This window comes from Elaeis guineensis, chromosome 10 (assembly GCF_000442705.2).
Source record: "Elaeis guineensis isolate ETL-2024a chromosome 10, EG11, whole genome shotgun sequence".
Taxonomy (NCBI): domain Eukaryota; kingdom Viridiplantae; phylum Streptophyta; class Magnoliopsida; order Arecales; family Arecaceae; genus Elaeis; species Elaeis guineensis.
In genome coordinates, this window is record NC_026002.2 from 76907975 (window position 1) to 76925758 (window position 17784).

At 45.2% G+C, this 17784-nt stretch overlaps 1 protein-coding gene across 1 annotated transcript; it reads left to right on the top strand.

Annotated features, from left to right (window-relative positions):
* Positions 1-366: 366 nt before the first annotated feature.
* Positions 367-5871, top strand: LOC105034372 (subtilisin inhibitor CLSI-I). Its single transcript, XM_010909506.2, has 2 exons — positions 367-561; positions 5462-5871. The coding sequence occupies exons 1-2, from the start codon at positions 501-503 to the stop codon at positions 5689-5691; spliced, it is 291 nt and encodes a 96-aa protein (XP_010907808.1). The 5' UTR covers positions 367-500; the 3' UTR covers positions 5692-5871.
* The last annotated feature ends 11913 nt before the right edge of the window (positions 5872-17784 follow it).

The window sequence follows — 17784 nt, forward strand, 5'->3', positions numbered from 1 at the left end:
GATTTTGAGCCTTGTAGCAACAGAACGGATTCGGATAGTTAGATTTTAAATGAGTTTGAATATGAATAGGGTAAAATTTATGGATACCCTATTCATTTCCATCCTTAATACTAGGAACGTGACGCATTTGCAACCTAGCCCTTCCAAAGCTTAGTAGAGGGCGAAAGGGTTGCCGTTGCTTCGGAGAATTCTATGATTGAGGAGGCTAAAATATATGCCGGAAGTCTTCTAGAAGACCGTCCATCCACCCGGAACAATAATGAAATCTTACTCTCCAACGGTTACCTGACACGTGGATGATGGTGTTCCTGTCCTTTTTGTTGGACCCTGTCATGAAAAGCCGGCCAAAATGTTGGTGCCACTTCCTAGGTATTCTCTGGAAGTAACCGTCTACGAAGTCTTGGTCACCCACTGTCCTCAGAGCCATCTATAAGGCTGCACCACTTCATGAATGGAATCATCGACTCTTTCTGCTCCATACCTCTTCTTTCTTCTTTGTAATGGCAGAGGAAAGCAAGGAATCTCGGCATCCCCAAGATGGTAAAGCCCCTGTACAGCAAAGTGAGTTGCTTATATCTCTTACTTAATTTTTCCTCTCTTATGTCTCTTCTTATATTGATTGTACTCGAAGGTAACGGTTATCTGGTCGTCTTGCCCCACCAGATGTAATATAAAAATCTCGCACGCACATTACCATAACATCATGAGCATAGGCAGATACCATCAGCAGGGACATCTAGAAATCAAAAAAAAGGGGGAAAAATCTAAACACATCTGTTGTAAGATCTCAAGCATATCATGACAATATTGTTATATCAATTTTTTTAGTTGATTTTAGTCATATCGACTGGATTTTAGTATTCGTTCATTCATTTTTGTCCATGTCGGCTTGATCTCAGTGCCCTATGGGCACTTCCATAACATACACATAAATGTTCAGGAGTGAAAAAGAAAAACAAATCAACTACTATTTTCTGTTTGGAGAATCAGTTACTACCATCTAGTCACCAATAAAATCAGGGCTTGCCTAATGGAATTTGGAGCTATTGGGCATTAGATTACATTTTCCAAGGTTGTAATTTTGTTTTCCTTCAAATTACTAAAACTACACCATGAAGATTGTTAGGATTTGACGCCTTGAGATTCAGCCCACATTGAGCCCACAGTGAGGTTCGCGGCGAAAAACGGAGTCCAACGAGACCAAGATCACCTGAATCGGAGCTCGGATGGAGAAGATACGAGCTTTCGAAGATAGCATGAAAACCGAGGCGGCGGAGGACCGCCGGCGACCGGCGGCGGGCGGCAGCGGCGCGGCCGCAGGCGGCGGCGCGCGGGACGCGCGTCCCAGGCCCAGGCCCGCGCGGGACGCGCGACCCAGGCCCAGGCCCGCGCGGGACGCGCGACCCAGCGGCCTGCTGGCCCTTGCCCCGGTCCACCGTGGACCGGGTGGTCCACTGCGCGGCCTGTGGACCGCGTGGACGTTTCCCACTCGATTCTCGCGGTCCACGGCCCTATTCCGTGGACCGGAGCGCGATCTAAGGGTCCAGAGAGCTCCCGGTGTTGATCGGACGGCTTGGGACGTGATTTGGCTTGATTAAGGATTCCTAATCACCCTCTAACCTATGTTTAAGGCTTTAAAAGGCCTGAGACACAACAGAGAACGAGCGGTTTGGTTTCTCGCCGCCGTACGAACCGAGGAGAGAGAGAGAGGCGTGAGGCGCTGTGAGAGAAGGAGCAGGAGGCTCCTGGACAGCGGTCGCCAGGCTCTTCAGGGGTTCAGGGGGTCTCCAAGAGAGAGAGAGCTTTTGTGAGGGAAACTTCATGTGAGAGAGAATTGGGTGTACAAGGGTTGAGGGTGAGGTCTCCTCTTGTAAAATTTTCTTTTCATAGTGAAGTTTGCATACCCCGTGGAGGCGAGCCCTTTTGTGGCTGATCCACGTATTTTGATTGTTTTTCTTCTGTTTTGTTTCTTCTTTCTTCCTGCTGCATCGCGTGGTACTGAAAGGGTCTTGGGAGGTGGTGTCCTGGCCAGACATCCACCCAACAAGTGGTATCAGAGCAAGGCGGTACAAGGACGCAGATTGCAGTGGTGGTGAGCAAGACTGAAGATGGAGAAAACAGGAACAATCAGGATGGAGATCAACAAGTTTGATGGTAAGAGCAATTTCTCCTTGTGGCAGGCAAGGGTGAAGGACGTGCTCATCCAACAGGGGTTGATCGAAGCTCTCTTGTGCGATGAGAAACCGACCACCATGGAGGTGCGGGATTGGAAACGGCTACAGATGCAGGCGGTGAGTACCATCCGCATGTACCTGGCGGATGAGGTGGTGATCCATGTGCTGAGCGAGACTTCCCCGACGGTGCTGTGGTCGAAGCTCGAGGAGTTGTACATGGCAAAGTCTCTCACCAACACACTTTTCCTCTGGAGGCAGTTTTACCAACTGCGGATGACTGAGGGACAGAGCGTGCAGGAGCATCTGAGCCACTTCCAGAAGATCCTCACCGACCTTCTCAGCGTTGGCGAGAACGTTGAGGAGAAGACTAGGGCGCTGGTTTTGCTGGCGTCGCTTCCTTCTTCGTACGAGTCCTTGGTGACTGCTCTTCTAGTGGGGAAGAGCACTATCAAGATGGACGAGGTCACCGCGGCGATACTCCAGAACGAGGTTCTCAGGAGGGAGAACCCAGCTTCGAGCTCAGGTGTCGATAGCTCAGCTTTGGTGGCTTCTGGAGGTGCAGGAGGCGGTAGACGGAGCGACAGGAGATCGCATCGAGGGCGGTCTAAGTCCAGGAGGGACTTGAGCAAAACCAGGTGTTACCGGTGTGAGAAGTTGGGGCATCTAGCCAGAGATTGTCCTCAACTGAAAAATCGGACGGTGGCTGCTGTAGCGACGGCCGGCAGCGATTCAGATGGAGATGTCCTGGAGATATCTGACGAGGTATCTACTTCTTCCCAGCAGTGGATATTAGATTCTGCATGCCCCTATCATGTGTGTTGCAGAGAGGAGCAGTTTGACTCCCTGGAGAATAGTGAGAGCACTGTATATCTGCCGGATGGATCGAGCTGTGCGATCAGAGGCATTGGGACGGTCAGCTGGAGGACACATGATGGTGCAGTGAGGAGATTGGGGGAGGTCCGATACATACCCGATTTCAGGCGGAATCTTATCTCACTTAGCAGACTGGATTCGAGAGGCTACAGGACGGTAGCTGGTGGAGGAATCCTGAGGGTGCTACGCGGTGATAGGATTGTGCTGGAGGGGAAGAAGGGGAGCAGAGGACATTATTACCTGGCAGGGAGCCCAGTGCGAGGTGGAGCATCGGGAGCCAGGTGGAGCCCAGAGCGAGGTGGAGCTCCAGGAGGCGGATCGGGCACGAGACAGGAGACTCGGGAGGATGAGAGGCGACGTCGCAAGGTAAGATTCCTATTGCCGCAGGATGATGCCCCGAGCAGATCTCAGGTCAGGAGGAGCACAGCATACGACGGAGATGGGATCGAGCAGCCTGGCTCGACTCCCATGTTTGCCCATCCATGATCAGCAGGCGATTGCCCCAGGGCATGGGGGCGAGGAGATCCAGATGCTCTCGAAGTTTGGAGGAGGCCGAATATCGAGTCGAGGTGGAGATTGTTAGGATTTGACGCCTTGAGATTCAGCCCACATTGAGCCCACAGTGAGGTTCGCGGCGAAAAACGGAGTCCAACGAGACCAAGATCACCTGAATCGGAGCTCGGATGGAGAAGATACGAGCTTTCGAAGATAGCACGAAAACCGAGGCGGCGGAGGACCGCCGGCGACCGGCGGCGGGCGGCAGCGGCGCGGCCGCAGGCGGCGGCGCGCGGGACGCGCGTCCCAGGCCCAGGCCCGCGCGGGACGCGCGACCCAGGCCCAGGCCCGCGCGGGACGCGCGACCCAGCGGCCTGCTGGCCCTTGCCCCGGTCCACCGTGGACCGGGTGGTCCACTGCGCGGCCTGTGGACCGCGTGGACGTTTCCCACTCGATTCTCGCGGTCCACGGCCCTATTCCGTGGACCGGAGCGCGATCTAAGGGTCCAGAGAGCTCCCGGTGTTGATCGGACGGCTTGGGACGTGATTTGGCTTGATTAAGGATTCCTAATCACCCTCTAACCTATGTTTAAGGCTTTAAAAGGCCTGAGACACAACAGAGAACGAGCGGTTTGGTTTCTCGCCGCCGTACGAACCGAGGAGAGAGAGAGAGGCGTGAGGCGCTGTGAGAGAAGGAGCAGGAGGCTCCTGGACAGCGGTCGCCAGGCTCTTCAGGGGTTCAGGGGGTCTCCAAGAGAGAGAGAGCTTTTGTGAGGGAAACTTCATGTGAGAGAGAATTGGGTGTACAAGGGTTGAGGGTGAGGTCTCCTCTTGTAAAATTTTCTTTTCATAGTGAAGTTTGCATACCCCGTGGAGGCGAGCCCTTTTGTGGCTGATCCACGTATTTTGATTGTTTTTCTTCTGTTTTGTTTCTTCTTTCTTCCTGCTGCATCGCGTGGTACTGAAAGGGTCTTGGGAGGTGGTGTCCTGGCCAGACATCCACCCAACAAAGATTGAGGTTAGATATAGCAGTCATGTAAAACTTCTATTGTTCCTAGTTTTATTTTCATTTGTTTGAAAGAAATAAATTTTTGCTACCAAACTCTCTCTCTCTCTCTCTCCATACATACATACATACATGCATGCATATATGTATGTATATGCTTATTGAGGGCTAGAAGCCACTTATATTCAAATCCTTGGTTATCATTGGCAAGAAGTAATTTACCTAGCGAAGTGCTCAATGATAATTAAGTGTTTTGCTTTTAAAGTATGAGAATTCATGCAGATGTGTATTTAATTCCATATCAATTATTCATTGGAAAGATACTACATACTTATACAACGTCAAGGAATCCAAACAGTATCTTCCGATCAATCTTTTTAGATAAAATCTTGAATTGTTACCAATAATATTAGAGCTGATCCAGTTCATAGTCTATATCAACTAGAGATATTGCAGCACAGATTCATTGGGACTGATCATAGGCCAATCATGATGTTTATGAATGGATTTGCATAAATTTCTTAAGCGAAAAGAGTATGTGAAGATCAATATGGATATATATTTAGTCTTATATCAGTTATTTATTGAGAAAATTTTGGATAGTTGTATAAGATTAAGAAATCTAAATTATATCTCCTGATTAGTCTTTTTGAAGGAGATTTTGATTTATTATATAAAGATTATAAGATCAAAAAATTCAAATAATACTTTTTGATTACTCTTTTTGAGAGAGATTATGATTTGTCACATGAAGATTATAAAAATAAAAGCAATAGCCAAGTATGACAACACCCCATAATTCAAAAGCAGATCTCTCTCTCTCTCTCTCTCTCTCTCTCTCTCTCTCTCTCTCTGTTTTTTTTTTTAGGGTAGAATTAATCTCAGCTTTAATTTGCATGGTTGGGATGTAATAGTGGCAGAGCAGGACGGTTTCAAGATGAATGCATCACCCAAAGAGGCATGGCCAGATTTGGTAGGGCTTGATGCAGCAGAAGCGGAGAAGAGGATCAAGAACGACCGGCCAGGAATTCGCATCCAAGTGGTTCCACCAGATCACTTTGTGACCATGGATTTTGACGTGGGACGGGTTCGACTCTACATAGATTCCTCTGACAAGATTGCAAAGCTTCCTAGAATTGGGTAGATGGCGTCTCAACTCAACATATTTGTATAATATATGCTATCGTGCACTATTTGTCATGATTACTTGTGCTGGAATGGTCTGCAAAAGATTTGATCTGTTTCTCAAGTTTATTTGCAGGCAACAAGTATAAAGCATTTCTCATGTGTTTTTTAGTTATCTTAAGTAATTATTTTAAGGAGATCCTGGCAACGCATCTAACAGATTGTTTGCACTTTTTATCATTCTTTCCACGGAGTATTCATACAAATTGAGTATGAACATGTACAAAAACGTCAGCAAATAAAATATCACTGAAAGGTCTAGACTTCTTATCTTTCTGAGCTGGAAGTGGGGTTGTGGGAATTTGCACTGACCTACCGTTCTGCTAGAGGAAGCCAAACCAGCCAAATAAATTTGCCTAAGTTTGACTACGTCATCTTCAGTGTTGCAGTCAACTCTCCATTTTTTATCATCGAAAATGAACATATGCAAAATAATATCCATACAAATTGAATTTATATTCGATAAAAATCTTTTGATATTTAAATCAGAAAAAAAAATTGATGAACAGAAATTGAATGTAAACAATAACAGAGTTTTGGCCCAGTCTAAGCTTACCAGTCCTATTCCCTTACCCATTTTTATAGATGAGATTATCGTAACCATCGAACATGAACATGGTCCCGTATTTTATGGCGCTAAATCATCAGACCATAATCACGCAGTGGATTGTTAATTTTCACTAATTGCGTCGTGATATGCGGCTGATAACCATTCGTGACGGTTATGGCATGTTGAGCAGATTAGCTGACCATATATCGGTAGAACCGACCATATGTCGATAGAGTCCATGCGTGACCATCAACTAGTAGTTCTGTTATGTCGATGGTTTAAGTCGTCCATTGTTGATCAGTAATAGTCGAATCGTTAGTCGGTCAGTCGATGATAAGTCAGTGCGGTTCGCTCAGTAGGTTGATGAAGAGTCAGAACCACATATTTAGCCGATGTAGAGTCGGAGTTGTATGTCCGGTTGGTCGGCTTTGGTTGAATCGAAGTCGGTAGTCGGTTGACTTGAGTCGGGGGTCGATTGACTTATCCCAACAATTGCTCCCCACTCTCAAGTCTAAGGTGAGTCGACATATATATTACTACGTGATTTGTCACGTTGGACAAAGGAAGTTATTTTTTATCATATCGAATCTCGATTTTGATGCCATTTTCTTCGAGATATGGGTGATCGGCTATTTTATCATGTTGGCAGGTACAGTTGTCTGTCATATTGATTGGATGATTTGATATCAGTTGTCAGTGTCAGACATCGTTTCGAAAAGTCAATTCGACGTCAGACGATATGATTCTGACAAGTAGATTTATTCCACATGTCCGAAAGTTATTGGGTCAGAATTGTTCATGTGGATAGAGGTGACGTGGCTCAATCTAGGGTAAGTGCGTCGAACCATCCGATCAATGGTCGGTCCAGATGTTGCCACGTATCGTCATCTGATAGATCTTCGATTTGACCACCTTCTTCTTCAGCTTTTACGTGTGTTGTGGTGTAGAGAGGGCTTCTTTAGTCCCACATCGGTTAGAGTCAAGAGAGAGTCTGGTTTATATAGATTAGAATCTTCTCTCCCACGTGAGGCACCTTTTAAAGGATAAAATTGTGAGGCTCTAAATGACTAAGGCCCACTGAAGCCTAAGGCCCACTAAAGTCCAAAGATGGTCACGAGTCAAAGCAAACAATATCTTACGTATGCGGAGATCCGACCCCTTGACCCATAACCGCAACATTGGCGCCGTCTGTGGGAAGCCTCCTATCCATACTCTCTCTTGACCGGAGGGCTGTGTTGTGGTGTAGAGAGGGCTTCTTTAGTCCCACATCGATTAGAGTTAAGAGAGAGTATGGTTTATATAGATTAGAATCTTCTCTTCTATGTGAGGCACCTTTTAAAGGACAAAATCGTGAGGCTCTAAATGACCAAGACCCACAGAAGCCTAAGGTCCACTGAAGTCCAAAGATGGTCATGAGCCAAAGCGGACAATATCTTACGTATGCGGAGATCCGACCCCTTGATCCATAACCGCAACATCCAGAACATTAAATTTAAACAATTATTACATAGACCAGAAAGTTGATGCATATTAGGAGGAAAAAAAAGCGTGATTGGGTGGTAGCATCTGAGATGGCTCAAGACACAAACTCTTAATATAAGACCAGCTCGACGCAACATCAGAGTGAGAGATGAGGAGTCAGAAGGGCAATAGCAGGAGAATAGTGTTGGCTAGGAAGCAGAGCGGAAGAAGAGGAGAGCGACAGGGTAATGGGGTTGCGGCAACATCGGAGGACCCATGGTAGTGCAATGGTGGAGATCGAGAAAGGTTACAAGGCTAAAAATTTCTTAGATTTGTTGGGATAGATCCTCGTCATTTAGTCGATTATCAAATCTTTTCGAACTCGAGCCGATCAAAAAATTTACGTCGATTGGGTTATTGCAGCTCAATCTGACTCGGATTAACGAGTCCTGCTTGCTTTGATTTGCACCGACTACTATCATGGACACCCGACCGAGTAAGAGCAGCCTATTCCTAGTCAATATTAGGCCGAGTAGGCTTAACACACCACCCACGGTCGCCAACAATCGACAACACTTAATTTGTAACCGACTTCTTACTTGGTGAATGGCTGACAGGATCGGTCCTGATATTTTTTAGACCTGAGACCAAATAAAAAAATAGGGTATTTTCTATTAAAATTTAACATACTTTAAACATTAATTATCATTGAAAAATTAATCTACGTGCAATAATTTTCTATAGATATATTCGTTAAGTAGCGTATAAAATCCATCATTAACTTATTTAATTATTTTTCTTGTTATAATATTATAAAAAGCTATCCTTGTACCCCATTGGAACATCAATGCAGGGCCTGGGGCTTGGGGTGGTCGCCCAATTTGACCTACTTCAGGGTCGGCCCAGATGGCCGACTACGCCAATTAATAGCGAGATATTGCCCTCTAAGGGCCTCATTTTGCCGACTCCGATAGTACGTGCCTATGCCAACTAGCTGAGCATCAAATATGGCTGCCACGCTATTCTAACAGGCCACACCAATGTCATATCAATCAGACACCATATTTTGGTCGACTAGTTGCATGCCGTGATGAGATGCTAAGAATTCATTAAATGCGCCCACAAAATCCTTTATTACACCCTACACGTGATAGCGTCCGCCGCCTTGTACGAGCCAAATAGAAGGCACGTCCGCTGATAGCATTTAAAGATGCCCACGCAGCACCATGCTTCACTGTATGATGAGGTATGATTGATATGATCATCTATCTTCTCACCATCCATTTTACTCCCTTTATAAATAGAGGTAAGTAGTGATCCCTCCAGGTACGCATAATATATACAACCTAGAGATTTTGCTACTTTTTTCTCTCAAACCACCTCACTGACTTGAGTGTCGGAGGGTCCTCATCAGAGTCACCTCTAGCGGGACTTCCTTTGCAGGTCATCATCTTCTCCGACGTCAAGCGAAGACCAACACCACCGTTTACCAACATCCCCTCGCTCTCACCTTCAGCTTTGACTATGTGCACCTTCTCTGATGATGGCACACCATCTCTCTGCGTTCCACCAGTCCGTATTTAGGGCAGCTAGTCAGCTCCAGACCAACTATCGAAACTGGAGAAAGGCTGCAACAGTTTGGCATGCCAGAAAGGGGAGGTGACCAAGTAGAAAAAAATTTTCTCTCTTAAGGACCTCCATGGCTTAGATGAGAGCGCAAAATGCTTCTACAGGCTCTGCTCGACGTCTATCCCAGTGTGACATGCCTCCGACAACTCTCGCAGAGCTAAGTGCTTCATGACCGCCGATGATGATAGATCCTGGCTTCGCTGCTCTCGTGCAGCATATAAGAAATCTGACATAGGTCATCTACGGTCTCCAGCAACAGCAACAGCAGCGATCAGAAGAAGTCACACCGCGTGATGCATCTTTCGGGCACAGTCATTGATCGTGATCTTCAATCCACCACTCTACGCAATGCTCCTATCGGGCAAGTTCTCGACCCGCCCGATGGTCACTGCATCCAGAATCTCAACGCTCTTCGCATGCCGACTCCAATGATCGCCAGCTTCATTACCCTCAACAAGCTCCGCACAAGGGGAAGAGACTACGATCTCCATCAAAATCATCTTCTTCTGGGGAAGGCTCTACCCCAGGCTACTCGCAGTATTCTGATATGTTGCAATAATGGTTGGACGAGTATAACCAAAAATTGAAGGAGTTTGATCGCCACCTAGAACAGCTCCGGACAAACCATCGGGACCCCACCTACAAATTCGGCATCAGTACGAGTCTGCCTTTCTCTCATCAGATTCTCGACGAACCGATCCAAGTTGGTTCAAAATACTGCAGATGGAGCCATATGACAGCTCCACCGACCCACTCAACCATTTTGAGAGCTACAAAGCTCTCATACTTTTGCAGGGGGCTTCTGATGCACTCCTCTGCATTGTCTTTCCAGTTACACTTCGAAAATCTTGCAAGTCTGGTATTCTAGACTTCAACTGGGAAGTATCAACTCCTTTGAACAGTTTGAGCAACTGTTTGTGATACACTTCGACACCAACTGAAGAGTATCGTAGACCACCGACAGTCTTTTTTCCATCAAGCAGTAGGATGGAGAATCTCTACATAACTTCGTGGCGCATTTCAACACCGCTAGGCTGAAGGTCAAAAATCTTGACGAATCAACGGCCATCGCAGCCATGAAGCAGGGACTGCGAAGCTCCAAGTTTACCTACTCTCTAGACAAGACACTTCCTTGATCCTACGTCAAACTCCTCAAGTGTGCACAAAAATACATTTATGCCGAGGAGGTTGCGACTAACTGACTCCAGTTCGAGGGCAAGGGCCAAAAGAAAAAGGTGAGGAAGGAAGGAATCTCTGCAGAACCTAGTCAGATCCGCATCGAGAAGAAGGTTCCACCTCCTCGATTAAACCCAAACCTCAAGAACTCCGATAGCAGGTATAACTCATACACTTTTCTAACTATTCTTTGTGTGTAGATTCCCATGAAAATAGAGGGAGAGAACTTCCATCGACGACCCCCATTAATAAAGTCAAAGCCTACATCTCGTGACTGGAAGCACTATTGTCGGTTTCATCATGACCATGGTCATTACACTGAGGAGTGTTGCCAGCTAAAAAATGAAATCGAAGACCTGATAAGATCGGGTTATCTCGAAAAGTACATGCGAGAGCAACCTATGGAGCTGCCTTTCGATGCACCAACACGATCTCACCCCGAAGAGGAGAATCACACTCAACCTATGGCGAACATGATCAATGTGATCTCGATGGGATCGTGACTTCGGGGGGCAAACGACTTCGAAAGCACTGCAAAGTGTCAGCAGGCCGACAATGACATTATCTTTACTAAAGCAGATCTATAAGGAGTCCAGACTCTCTACAATGATGCCGTAGTTGTATCAATGACAATAGCTAACTACGATGTAAAATGATGTCTTGTTGATAATGAAAATTTCACTGATGTGATTTTCTACGACTGTCTTTCTCGAATGCAACTTTCTTCTAATCTTATCAAACTAGTCAACATTCCTTTAGTTGGGTTCACAGGTGACCCAGTCAGGGTGGAAGGTGAGATAGAGCTCCCTGTTATAGCCAGGCAGCCACCTCGGCAGTCGACGGTGCACCTCAATTTTCTTGTAGCCCATGTCCCGTCCGCCTACAATGTCATCTTGGGGTGGTTCAGACTAAATGCACTCTGAGCAATCGTCTCAACATACTATCTGCTCGTGTGCTTCCCGATAAGAAAAGAAATTGGTGAGATGCGAAGAGATCAATGGCTAGTCTGACAATACTACTTAACCATTCTTGAAGGAACAAGGCCAGCCGAAACTCTCCTCATCGATGATAGACTAGATCAAAGAGAAGAAAAAAGCCATAAAGAACCCGCAGAGCAACTCGTCTTTGTGCCCCTCAACAGTGGCGACCCGACTAGGACCATTCAAGTCAGATCCTCACTAAGCAACAAACTATGGGAGAAACTCGTCAACTTTTTAAGAAAGAACACCAACGTCTTCACCTGATCTGCATCCAACATGCCGGGCATCCCATCAGAAGTCATTGTCCACCGACTAAATATCGATCTCGACCACAAATCGGTGAGACAAAAGAAGAGAAGCTTCGCTCCCAAGCGATAGAAGGCCATCGATGAGGAGGTTGATAAGCTACTGATAGATGACTTCAATCATGAAGCAACCTATCCAGATTAGCTCACAAATGTTGTGATGGTCAAGAAAGCAAATGATAAATGATGGATCTATATCGACTACACCAATCTGAATAAAGTCAGTCTCAAAGATAGCTTTCTACTTTTTCAAATCGATCAGCTAGTCGATGCGACATCCAGCCATTAGCTACTCAGCATCATGGATGCTTTCTTCAGCTTCAACTATATCCGAATGATGCCCGAGGATGAGGAAAAGATGGCATTTATCACCAATAAGAGTCTCACTACTACAAAGTTATGCCCTTCAGTCTCAAAAATATCGAAGCTATATATCAAAGGGTAGTCAACAAAGTCATCAAAGATCAGATCGAATGCAACATGGAGGTTTATGTCGATGACATGCTTGTGAAAAGTACCGAAGCTACCCTCCATATTGATGATCTAGCGGAAGCTTTCGATATTTTGAGGAAGCATCAGATGAAACTAAATCCAACTAAGTACATCTTCAGCATCACATCGAGGAAGTTTCTCGGCTTCATGGTTACAAAGCAAGGCATTGAGGCCAACCCTGAGCAGATCAAGGCAGTTCTTGACATGAAGCCTCCAACTTTTTGATGGGACATCCGAAGATTGGTGGGGCATGTCGCATCCTTGAGCCGATTCATCTCTAGATCTGCAGAATGGTGCCTTCTCTTTTTCAAAACCCTCAGACAGATAAAAGACTTCACTTAGACGGAGAGTGTCAACAAGTCTTCGACGACTTGAAGCGGTACCTTAACTCTCCTCTGCTTCTGATGAAGCCCAGAACCAACGATAAATTACTCATATATGTGGCAACAACTTCTGAACCTGTCAACTCAGTGCTGGTTTGAGAAGAAGACAAAATGTAGAAGCCCATTTACTACATCAGTCAGATGCTGCGCGATGTTGAAATAAGGTACTCCCATATTGAAAAGGTCATCTTCACAATCATAACAAATATCAGACGATTATGACCTTACTTCCAGGCCCATTCAGTAAAAATCTTAATCAATCTTTCCCTGAGGACTCTACTTCAATGACCAGATACCTCAGAGAGAATGGCCAAGTGGGTAGTTGAACTCATCAAGTTTGATCTTTCTTTTATTCTACGATCTTCGATGAAGACCCAGATCTTTGCCAACTTCATTGTCGAATGTACTCCAACTGATGATGGCCAAGTCGAAGATCATTCCCCAGAAGATGCTTAAGAACCCATGTGCATTCTACATATGGATGGAGCTTCAAACACCCAAGGATGCGATGCGAGCTTAATTCTAACCAACATCGATGGGATAGTGATTGAGTATGCACTATAGTTTGGTTTCAAAGCTTCAAATAACCAAGCAGAGTATGAAGCCTTGATAGTCAGACTAAAGATCGCTAGACATCTTGATGTAAAATACTTATGGGTGTTCACCGACTCGTAAATCATCGTCAAACAATCTTGAGGAGAATATGCGGCTCAAGATCCCTTCCTTTTCAGGTATCTACGAAAGCTCAAGTCCCTACAATCATATTTTGACTATTTTGAGATCTTTCATATCTCTTAATCTGAAAATGCCCGAGCCGATTTCTTATCTCATCTCGCCACCTCTGATTGCGGTGAGCTGAAAAAAATCTTCATCGAGCATCTCAAGAGCTTGAGCATCGACTCAAAGGAGAAAATTCACCAAATTAAAGTCGGACATGAATTGAGTTGGATCGATCCATTCGTTGACTACTTGAGAGATGGAACCATACCGACTGATCCTACTGAGGCTCGCCGACTAAAGAGATTATTGACTCGGTATGTGATCATCGATGACCAACTCTACAGAAGGTCAGCGTCCTTACCCTTGCTCAAGTGTCTTCGATCCTCCAAGCCCGACTACGCTCTTCGGGAGGTGCACGAGGATATTTACGGTAATCACTTGGGGGGCAAATCGCTATCTTATAAGAAACTGTGACAAGGATATTATTGGCTGACCATACGGAAGGATGCCTACGATTTGGTACAGAAATATGACCAATGTCAAAAATTCACCAACATCCAATGACTTCCATCCAGTCATCTGACAATAATTTCAGCACCATGGCCATTCGACCAATGAGGAGTTGATATACTTGATCTGTTCCTGCCTGTCAGTGGATAAAGAAGATTCCTCGTAGTAGCCATTGACTACTTCACCAAATAGATCAAAGCTGAACCATTGGCACAAATAACAGAGCAAAAGACCACCGACTTTCTATAAAAATCTATCATCTGTTGATTCGGTCTGCTTTTAGTAATCATCACTGACAACGATCGACAGTTCAACAATATCAAATTTAAAAAATTTTATATAAAGTACCATATCATCCATGCGCTCACTTCAATTGGACATCCGCAATCCAATGGAAAAGCTGAGGTGACCAATTGGATGATTTTGCAAGGCCTAAAAATGAGAATCGATCAAGTCAAAAGAAGCTAGGCCGATGAACTCTATAATATCCTATGGTCTTACCGAATGACTCCTCGGATCCCGACTAGAGAGACTCCATTCAAGTTGGCATTCGGGACAAAAGCCATAATCCCAGTTCAAATCGGCTTACCTTCAACTTAGGTGAAATATTATAACAAATCGATCAATTTAGACAAGAAACGAGCCGATCTAGACCTTCTTGAGAAAATTCGGAGACAAGCTCAACTAAGGATGGCATTCTACCAATAGAGGGTGGCTCGGTACTACAACTATCGAGTCAAACCCAAAGTCTTTCGAATAGAAGACTTCATCCTCAAAAGAGCTGAAATCTCCAAATCGACTGAGCAAAGAAAGCTATCTTCGAATTGACAAGGTCCTTATAAGATCTCAGTGATTCTACATCCAGGTGCCTACAAGATCGAGAGCTTGATGGCAAAAAAAATTTTCATACCTGGAATATCGAGAATCTATGAGGGTACTATCAATAAGAATATCTTCATCAATAAAAAGGTTTTCTTTCCTACAATTCTATGCCCAATTGTTTGAGTACTCAAAAATCTACAACACAACCACTCCCTCATCGATTAGTACTTGATAAAGTATTAGTCAGCTGATACCTGATTGACAAAGTCAGGAGTAGGCCCATTTTTATATAGGTGGGTCCATCAATCGTGAGCGTGCCTGCTAAGGCTCAAGGGCTACAGAGTCAGGTTGAGCACGAAATCTAGATGAAATCACTATGTTATTCAGCTAATACCCGATTAATAGAGCCATGAGGCCCAGCATCTAATGGCGTACCTATCTGAGAGCCTACGAGCCGACAGGGTCCATAAGCCATGGAGCCATAACACCCGATGAAACAAATGTGATGTTCGACTGATAACTGGACATCGAAGCTGTGATGTCCGGCAACTACCAATGTACTTGCAACAATCAAAGGGCTATGAGTACGGAAGCTGTGGTCTGCCATAACAACCGACGAAAACAAATCGTGGTAGGTCAGTTCAACACCGACTAGCCAAGGATCCATTAATCTGAAATAAAAATAAAAATTTTTCTCTAAGTTCCTACTTGATGGAACAATCTACGATTACGACTTCAGTCCAATCAAGTTCACCTACAAAAATTGACTACATGATTTAAAAAAATTTTTCAAGTCTGTTGGTTCGATTACGACCTACTCAATTTGCTGCTTCCTATCGACCACTTTACTTTCTTACCGACTACATTACTTAGTCAATCTTGCAGAAAGATAAGTAAATAAGCAAAGGAGAAAAGCACGCATATGAATCAAATTGGATGACTCAGAAGTTAAAAGAGAAGATCATTTCATTAAAAGGAGTTCAGTACAGAATAAGAGCAAGACAAAAAGTTATAAGGCAAAAGATCAAAAAGCAAAGGAGTACAAAAAGAATCTAAGAAGGCTGGGGATGATCCTCCTCGGCCTCCGCTCCCTCATCACTTGAGTCATCTCTATCGACTTGTATCGAGCTCAGATCTAGCTTGGGTGTGAGATGGTGGATCTGCTTCTTGCATTTCTCAAACTCGAGCTGGTATACATCTGCACCGATATTGGCAAGCTTCTTGTACTCCTTTGAAACTCGACTAGAGCCTGAGAAGCAGCTTTCTGAGCCTGAGTCTCTATCGTTGCCAGTTTCTCTTTCAACTCAATGGCAGCCTTCTCGACCTCCTTGGTAGCCTTCTCAACCTCCTTGTCAGCATTCTCGGCCATCTTGACTACTTTCTCGACCTTTTGCCTCTTCTCCTTCTCCTCAGTGAGGGTACTCTCAGCAGACTCCATCTCCTTTTGGTAGTCGGCCTTCAACTTACCGAACTCCTCTTTCTCTTCCTCCTATCATGTCATCGAATTCGCCAACTCGACCTCCAGAAGAGTGATCTTCTCTCGACTCTTCCTTTCTTGCTCCCCAGCCTTTCTCGCTTCTCAGCAATGCGGAGGAGCTCTTCAGCGACCTTGGCCCTAGCCCGAGAAGTCTGGGCCTGGTCCTCTAGTTTGGTGTTAAGTTGGGTGAACCCAGTCAACCCCTCAGCCAAAACGGTAAGGTCACGGATCATCTGCAAAATAGAAAAAGCGGTTAAGTTACCTACTCGGCTAATGACTATCAAAAATTGAATAAGAAAAAATCAAAGACTTACCCCGATCAACGACATGTAGCCGCTCGATTGAATCTCCAAGACTGGACGTGCCTTCCTGACTTCCCAAGCTGTGAGAAGCATCACCATCTTCGCCAACTCCTCGATGAGTTGGTGGTCTTTGAGGGCCTAATCGGTCATCCTGAAGCACATCCTGATTGTGATAGTTGCCTCCTCAAAAGATGTATCCAGATCGTAATCCACAATGAAAGTGGGGACATCGGTGCCTTGCTCTTATCGACAGCTTTTCGACTAGCTGCCTGACCTCTTTCGGACCCAATTTTGATCGGAAGGACTTGTATCGCTTCGGCCGGCCTTGCCGGCAGCTTGACGACTACTACATCCTCGTTGTCCAAGGGAGAAGCCACGATCGTGATGACTTCAATGACAAGCAGTAGTGAGGAATGCGTCAATGGTAGTCGGGACGGCGATGGTGGCTGCATGCTCCTTGACACCCGAGGAGGGGACTCTTCTTTCGACTTCTTCGATGGTCGAGAGGGACCAATGGGTCTGGATAATGTCTTCATCTTTTTCTTTCGAACTGCCTACTTGAGGGATTCATGTCTACATGAATACGATAAAGAAAGGTTAGTCTACATACAAGTAAAATTTATGAAAAGTTTGCAAGAAAGAGAACTAGTAAGATGGCTTATCGGGCTTATCCTAGTATCGTAAAGGGACTGCTCCTTGAGCACCTCCTGATGCAGAGGAATCTGAACTTCAACAAGCTTCTCGTGTATCTCCTGATCTTCCTCCAGGACTATTTTATTTTTGTTCAGATAGAGATTAAGAGTCATCCAAGTCCCATCGAAGCTCCACGGGTGGTTGGCGGTAATATAAAAAAATTTACCTTTCCACTCTTGAATGGAAGAAGGAAGCTTCTTAAATAATTACTGACGAGCTCGGGGATAGAAGAACCACCATCCCCATTTCTGAAGATATTTTTTCAACACAAAAATGATCCGAAACAAAAAAAACTCGAGGCTCAATCCGAAGAAAATGACAAAGGATGATAAAACAAGCTAAGATCCTAAAGGAGTTGGGGGCAAGCTGTATAGGGATGACCTCATACAGATCGAGAATATTGGCAAAGAAGGGATGCATGGAAAATCAAAGTCCGGATCTAAGAAACTCCTCATAGATAGCAATGAAGCCGTCAGGAGGACGAACAATCCAACCTTCTTCATCTGACGCCATCAACTAATAATGACTAGGGATATGATAGTAATCCCTTAG